Raw genomic sequence first — 8570 nt, forward strand, 5'->3', positions numbered from 1 at the left:
ACACAAGAATAGGCACACAAAAAAAAAACACACACACACACACACATTGTTTTTACTTCCTTCTTTTAACAGGAAAAATATACATATCTAAAAAAAAAAAAAAAAAAGTTTAGCTACATCCACTGCCTGTGAAATCTCGAGATTTACTGAAAACTTGCATTATCTCTCCGTGTTTTCAAATGCCCTCTGCTTCGCAGAGATTGCAGCTCATATTTAACTTTTCAGCAAAATGTTCTTGTGTCAGTTTTTGCCCGCTTGATAAAACAACAAGAAAACAAATCTTGCTTCTTGAAATTATGCCAAATTTACACGGAACATCTATGAAGTATGAACAATTTGATTGGTTGAGTCCAAAAAAAGAAAAATGGAGGAACAAGGGATTTCAATATAAATTTGAAATAGACAAGAAAATGGACAACAATCTTCTTCTTTCGAGACAAGAGGGGTTCCATATATATCTCTTCTAGTCATCAAGATTCCTAAATCTAGCGAAGGGCTAAAGTAATTACATGAACAATTACACCAAAAACACAAAAGTATAAACAAGTTTGAATTACTAATCTCGATGCTGGCTAGTGGCTTGGATCCATGACTTTGGCAAGCACAACTTTAGTACTTACCCCACACATTTTGCTTTGGGGGTGTATCAGTAGCATACGAGACTTTATTTAAAATAATCAGACAGATCAATGAAACCAGAGCCGAAGTCGATTTGATCCATCAAGAGATCCAACTCTCCAGATGGGAAATCCTCGAATGGGGCGGGATCGAAGTTTATTTCCCCAAAATCTGATTCTGAACTTTGTAAAATGTCACTAAGTTCAATATCATTAATCCGGCATGGCGAAAGTAGGAGGTAGGACTCGGATGTGTCCGTGGACAAAAATGCAGGCGAATCACTCATTCCAACAAAGTTTTCGGGCTGCGAAAAGAAAGAAGTTTCCACACTTTCATATCCAATTGGTGTGGGAGAAGAGATGACAATAGGGAGACTCTCATCCTTGATGGACATTTCTTGATTCTCTGGTTTAGAGGTCAAATTACTCTGCTCGGAACGTCTTTCGCTCACTTTTTTCTCTTCTCCCCTCTGTTTTACATCGATATTTTCCTTCTTCTTTTTCCGCATTTCCTGAATACATGTGTGTTGCCCTCTGTAAACCACTTCAAAGATGGAAGGGTCTTTATCTGTTTTTTGCACTTGTTTAGTCGCCAAGCATCCTTGCGTACCGCGATGAGTGCATCTATAATAAGCCCTGTCATTATAACGCACGAAATTATCACCATCAGATTGCTGTTTTCACCAAATATAAGTTGTGAAATTCCTTCAAACAAGTTGCAACGATTCAACTACAATCATTACATCTGGTGGATTGTGTCATTTATTGCATAGAAACTAAAATCCAGGGAAACACATATGCATCCTTGTAGTTAATTCACACAGCAACTGAAGCAAGTTGCAATATAGAAGTCAACTGCCAAATTGTTGCAGTACATGGAGGTGTTTAAAGAGAGAATTAAAATCATGACAGACAAGTGACACAGATTATTGATGCACCTTTCGATCCATATCTAACGCGAAAAAATAATATCTTTTACCTAAAAATAATAGTACATGGATGGGCTCAAATACAAGATCCGTCTCACGTAATTTTCTTTCTACTTTACATCATCCAAACCCGGTCTGGCCCACCTCGAATGAACAATATGAACGAGCACACCAAATGTGAGACACTAATCTGTTTTGTATTAAAAAATTTCAAGTATCTACTCCAAAATTTAAACTTTCAATCTCATCATTGAGTTCAAACATCCAACTCCAACTGATGAATCTAAAGCTAGCAATACTCCCAGAAACACATATCAGAGTAAATTTAATAAATAAAATCCCTCATTTCACGCTGTAACAATGCAGAAATATGTCTCACCTCGGATGCTTAGCCCCCAAAATATCTTTTTGCCCATATTTCCTCCAGTAATACCCATCATCAAGTTGACCTTCAAACCCTGATTCAGTGCACACACGCAGTTGTTGGCTCCATGTTGCCATTGTCTTTCTGCAAATACCATTTTTTTTTCCTTTAAAGAATCAGAACAATTTCATGTAGTTTCACAAGAACTAAACTCTGAGGGAAGAAAACCCAAAACCCAAATCTCCAAAAACGTGAAAAAAACCAACCTTTTCTTGGAATTTTTGCTATGGACTTGACCCTTGGTTACCGGTTCGGATCCTTCACTCTTAGGATCTCCACTTCGAAGCAAAACCATGCAATTCAGCACAGCTAATGCATTATCATAAGAAGAAACCACCCTCTCCAGTAAATGAAGACAGGAAGCACGAGTGGGGTGGAGCTCTTTCCTCAGCTGATTCGCATAACTTCTCCCTCGAGTTAGCTCAGTTATAAGACTACCTTTGTCACAGGTTCCAAGATTTTCCATTCCCAAATAACCCAGAAAGATTGCAGCTTTATTTCTTGAATCTTGATTCGGATCAGGAATATTTTTAAAACTACGAACAAAAGGGTGTGTTGCTTCGCCTTTGTAATGGGGTGATGGAAGATGAAATCTGAGAAAGGACTAGCAAGGAGGGGTATATATATGTGTGTGTTGGCTTTGGAATAGTTTTTTTTTTATTATTATTATTTTTGTTTGTTTTTGGTGGCGAAGATGGCTTTGGGATATTTGGTAAATAATCGTGTGGAATTGTGGGATGGGAGAGTGTGTAATTATTCCGTAGCTGACCCATTCAATGCCCACCACACTGCTACCATATGGTACCTACTTGTAAAAATAATAATAATAATTAATAAAATCGATATACTATTTAATAAAAAAATAAAAAAAATAAAAAGCAGATGATTAGGCGAGGTCACGTGAGCGTCCACTAATTTGATCGTTATTTTGAGCAGACATTTCTTTGTTGGGAAAGTTCATAATTTTTTTTAAAAAAAATGTTAAGAAATATGTCCAATGAATGAAAGGGGAGTTATCTCAAAAATATATATAATATGTAACAATTTTCCATTCCAACAGTTAATATAGTTCACGACAATCAAATTTATAAAACGGGCATCTTTTATCTAGTGATTAAGTAAGCGAATTGTACTGCATTATTACCTTCATCTGGATTATATAGGTCGTGTTTTCTTTTTTTTTCATATCAAATATATAGGTTTATAACATATTTAACAATTATTTTTTACATTTTGCTAATATAACATTTTGTTTGTGTAACGACCCACTAACTTCCCAGGGGGTCACCTATTTTATAATTGCCACAAGTTAAGCACGCTTAAATTTGGAGTTCTTATGTGATGAGCTTCCGAAAAGAAGATGCACCTTCTTAATATGAATAGTACATATGAAATCTTTTATGCCCTCCTCAATCATGTAGTCCCATACCTACACAGTCTCAGAATCTCTCTCATTCCGGCACGGGATCGGTTCATTCATGTCTCCCTCCGCCTAGAAGCCTACCAGGAGCCGCTCATTGTCCGTGCAACCTCTTGGCACCGGCGATCACTCCCTGCCTCTTTAGCCCCGGGCGTCATATGCCCACCAACTTCCGCTTGGTTCGTCCCCGAACCATACCGTACTAAGAGAGGTCGGCTTTGATACTGTTAGGAATTTTCCGAGCACCTCGTTCCATCCGCCATCTTCCTTCAATCTAAATCTGCTGAAAAGTCCAACACAAAGAAAGAACAAGCAGCAAAGAAATTGAAAAGAAACAGAACAATAACAATAGCAAATAACGAGATGGATATCACGATTCCGGGGCTCAGACGCTACTATCTCCAATACACCAAGAACCACGACGAAGACCACAAAAACTTCCCCAAGCCTAGCACACGCCCACTGCCCTCAACCCAACAAGAGATCCCGAACAGGAACAAGAACGAGAACGAGAGAGTAGACAACGACACTAAATATAGCACAAAGCTAATAGAAAGGAGAAGACACTCATCTATGAAGGAAGCACAAAGCTTCGAGCAGCTCTCACGCAGAAAGGAACGGCTCTTCTCAGCAGAAGGAGTGAATGTTTCTCACGGCTCAAACTCTCTCTGGCTGCTCTCTCGTTTAGGGCTGAGGAAGAATATATTTAAAGAAGCAATGGACTGGGCTGGGAAAAGAAGAACAAGTTGGGCCAAAGCCCAATAGATACCATTTGTAGCGATCCACTGTATCAAGACGGGTCTTTTCAGCGTTCTTTTGTCCTCACTCACACGCATCCTGAGAAACTTTCCAGGGGGTCACCCATCCTATAATTGCCCCAAGTTAAGCACGCTTAACTTTGGAGTTCTTATGTGATGAGCTTCCGAAAAGAAGATTCACCTTCTTAATATGAATAGTACTTATGAAATCTTTTATGCCCTCCTCAATCATGTAGTCTCATACCTACACAGTCTCAGAATCCCTCTCATTTCGGCACAGGATCGGTTCATTCATGTCTCCTTCCGCCTAGAAGCCTACCAGGAGCCGCTCATTGTCCGTGCAACCTCTTGGCACCAGCGATCACTCCCTGCCTCTTCAGCCCCGGGCGTCACAGTTTGAATGGTGCTAATATAACATTATTTTTTTTTGACATTGGGGACGTTGGGGGTGGGGGTTGGTATGTCTTGAACTCAAAACCTCTTTCATTTTGGGGAGTGTTGGTGCCACTCAGATTAGAAGTCTTCGACGCTAATATAATATTATTAACTATTAACTAAGTATTGAAAAATATAAATGGTTTTTGAATTAATTAATTAGATATAAAATAAAAAAACTATATGTAATTTACTTTTTCAATAATTTTTCACAATACAGATGAATGAAACAAAATTTATAGAAAAGCTTCATAACATCATTCTAACAACGCCCGAAAAGTGAGATTTTTTAAAATTACAGTTTGATCCAAAATCTTTCAACATTTGGAGTGTTATTTACCAAGCATTATTTTTTTTTTTTTGTGACGTGTAAACTCGCAGCCGCCACTTTTCGGTACGTTTTGGGTAAACCCTCAGAATAACGCAATAGCATGCAAACTACGTTAGTCAGGTAAACCACACTGGGCAAACCCTGTGCGACAGTTTAGTCTAAAAAAGTGTTGGCAGAGAAAACCGAACACCTGACATCTGGCCAAAAGTTCACCTTCTCCATAAATTTGGACATTCCCTTGGGGCTTACCAACCATTATTACATAAATGGTTTTTTTTTACATTGGGGGTGGAGGTTGATAGGTCTTGAACTCAAGACCTCTATCATTTTGGGGAGTGTTGGTGCTAAATGGTGTCACTCAGACTAGAAGCCTTTGACGCTAATATAATATTATTAACTATTAACTAAATATTGAAATACATAAATGGTTTTTGAATTAATTAAATAGATATAAAATAAAAAAATTATATGTAATTTACTTTTTCAATAATTTTTCACAATACATATGGATGAAACAAAATTTATAGGAAAGCTTCATAACATCATTCCAAATTCCAACAACGCCCGGAAAGTGGGATTTTTTAAAATTACAGTTTGATTTAAAATCTTTCAACATTTGGAGTGTTATTTACCAACCATTATTTTGTCACATAATACAATGGTCGATGTTCTTGTAACTCGTGTAAATAAATTTTTTTTAAAAAAAACATACCTTGATTTTTGATAGATATTGTCAGTAAAATCAACTTCACCTTTACACGGTTACACCAACACCATATAGCTATTAACGATGCACACACAAATACTTTAAAATTAAATTTAATATTTTGATCGCCGAATTAATTAAATAAATACTCATCATAGTACAAAAAACAATTAGTGATGTCCTCGTTCGCGCCACGCTTAACTAGGAAATTTTTTAATCATGTTTCTATCGTTCTTTTGTTTTTTTTCCAAAAAAATCTAGTAGGTTCGAAAAATATGACATATACAACTCCAAATGATAAAAAGATGATCAAGAAATGATGATTAAAATGTATTTAAAATTACTCTACTTTATCAATAGATTAAAGTAATTAAGTTCTTTTGGTTTGTATTTCTTTTGCGCGTCTATCGTCCGAAAATCATAACATCTTTTTTTTTATCTAAAATTTACGTCAAAATCTCTGCAAAAGATGTTTATACTGCTTTTTCCGACCATATAAAGTGGGGAAAAAAGAGAATCCGCCACTATTTATTTTTATTATTAAAGATTCCTCTATTCAATGTGGCATTTTGCTTGGCAAATTCGTAGCATGGGATTTCATAGACTTAAGGAGCCAACAATTTGTACTAAATACGAATTTCCCAATAAATATATTTAATTTCATCCCTCGGAAAATAATTATTCTTTTTTTTCCCAGAAAGTCAAGGGAAGAAGCAGTCCAATTTCCACGAATCATCGAACTCGCTTCCGCGTCGTTTCCCATTATTCATGTTGCGTGTAATTTTAATACTGGAGTGGAGGCACACCAATTAAATAAATTTAATATATAAAAAATTGAGAAAAATAAAAAATAATAATAATAATCCCGCTTTAATTATGATGACGTAAGAAATATTACGTCACGTATTGGATTAGTCGGATGTTGCTTGCACTTTGGAGGCAAACAACTACACGATAAAATATTAGTTTATATTCCATTTATTAAATTGAATGGGATATTTTTCAATATTTATTTATTTTCTTGTTTTATGTATGGTAAAAAAAAATTGAAATTTTGGTACGTCGGGATTCGCGTGCCTCACATTAAATGCAATTTCTGTTTATTTTTTATGTCATTAAATAGGAATTTCAATCCGAAGCGGCCACTCACTCACAAAGTATTGATCAATTTTAATTTAACATGAATTTGCAAATGGAGTTTTCGGATATTGGGAAAATTTGTGGTGGGTCAAGAAATTTAATTCCATTCAAGTTGTTTTGTTTGGTTTAGACTTTTTGTGGACCAAATTTATGTCACATTTATCATAGAGTAGGTTTCCGAATACGGTTTAAGTCAGTATCTAGGGTGAAAAAAATAATATTTTTTATATGAAAACTAATAATTTTTCATGATAAGGTTGGATCTCAATCTCATAAAATTCTTCCATGAGATGATCTGTTAGAATTTGTGTTTATAATATTATTATATATTCCAATGTTTATATATAAATTATACATACACATATATTATATTTAGAATGTAAAAAAATTCCTTAAAAACCTTTACTATCATAACTTTTTTGTTTTTTTATGACGTGATAATTTGCGGCAGTCGCTAATTTTTGATATGCACTGAGTAAACCTCATGACTAACACAAAATTCTGCAAATCACGCTAATCATATGTGACAGACTAATCCAAAAAAGTGTTACTAGCTAGAGGGAATCAAATAATTGATCACTTACCAAAGACTTGCTTACTCTACCAACTTAAACATCCCTTAAACATCGTTATTTTTTGTTTGTCATAAAATTTCTTGAATTCAATGATTTAATTTGATTAATGTAAATATAAATATTTTATATTCACAGAAGTCGGAGAACCACCAAATTCGTTGGTTGCACTATTTAGATATCTATTGCAACTTGCATGTAATAAACAATACGCGGCTAGCTAACGTGTATCGGAAAGGACAACATTTCTTTACAAGTTATATAGTTATATATATATATAGAGTAATGATACCCTACACACCCTTACCCTGCACACCTGTGGGCACCTGCCTACGTGGCGCGCCCACAACCACACAATTATTTTTTACAAAAACTGGCTGACCAATCATGGACCGCCACGTATGCGGTACTCATGTTACCCTGCACACCTAGGGTGCAGGGTATCATTTCTATATATATATATATATATATATATATATATATATATATATGTGTGTGTTATCGTATGCAATTAGTCAAAAACGATGTCATTTCAAATCAATGACATTAATTTTTTCATACATACTAGATCTCGTAGTTTATATAATTAAATAGTAGCTATCACTACACAAGTACCGATGACTCAGAGCTGTACCTGAGTTCGACGGAGCCTGATGCGAAAAAAATAGTATGGGATTTCTTTGTTACAATAACAGTCAAGTTCGATTCACAAATAAAAAATATGATAAATATTACATAAATACACCAAAAATAATATATTACATCAATAACAATCAATAAATATTTGAAATAATTAAATAAATACTACTTGTATATATGTTTTAGATACGATAATATTTTTTAAATTTGTGTATTAATCTATTTATCAAATCATTTAATTGTCACTATACAACATAACTAGGTGTTTTAGTATACGTGGAAACATTTTGGATCGAAGATAATTATGTTGGAAAAAATGAGTTGTGTACTCATTTAGAGTCAATAAATATTTCAAACAATTTACGTAATAGACAAATTCTATATCGCGAGTAGAATTCGTAAGAAATCATTTCTCGATTACCAAATAGGATGAACGAGAAATTAATTGATATACGTTCGAATTTTATCAGATGAAAGGTTATTGGAAAACAATATATTAAGTTATATATTATAATATATATTATTATTATATTATATTATATATATAATATACATATCACTCGGCCACATGATTTAAATCACAACCATTTCATGTGAAA

The 8570-nt window shown here is 34.6% G+C and overlaps 1 protein-coding gene across 1 annotated transcript; it reads right to left on the reverse strand.

Annotated features, from left to right (window-relative positions):
• Positions 1–365: 365 nt before the first annotated feature.
• Positions 366–2563, reverse strand: LOC140864388 (probable WRKY transcription factor 41). Its single transcript, XM_073268545.1, has 3 exons — positions 2177–2563; positions 1926–2054; positions 366–1253 (listed from the first exon to the last, which is right to left on the reverse strand). The coding sequence occupies exons 1-3, from the start codon at positions 2434–2436 to the stop codon at positions 665–667; spliced, it is 978 nt and encodes a 325-aa protein (XP_073124646.1). The 5' UTR covers positions 2437–2563; the 3' UTR covers positions 366–664.
• Between the last annotated feature and the right edge of the window lie 6007 nt (positions 2564–8570).

Source organism: Henckelia pumila, chromosome 4 (assembly GCF_033568475.1).
Source record: "Henckelia pumila isolate YLH828 chromosome 4, ASM3356847v2, whole genome shotgun sequence".
Taxonomy (NCBI): Eukaryota; Viridiplantae; Streptophyta; class Magnoliopsida; order Lamiales; family Gesneriaceae; genus Henckelia; species Henckelia pumila.

Excerpts from the sequence above, each read along its gene's own strand:
- LOC140864388 (XM_073268545.1), bottom strand. The coding sequence starts at position 2,436 with ATGGAAAATCTTGGAACCTGTGACAAAGGTAGTCTTATAACTGAGCTA. Across the intron at positions 2,055-2,176 it reads AGCAAAAATTCCAAGAAAAG|AAAGACAATGGCAACATGGA; the intron begins GTTGGTTTTTTT and ends TGGTATTTGCAG. Across the intron at positions 1,254-1,925 it reads TTGGGGGCTAAGCATCCGAG|GGCTTATTATAGATGCACTC; the intron begins GTGAGACATATT and ends TTATAATGACAG.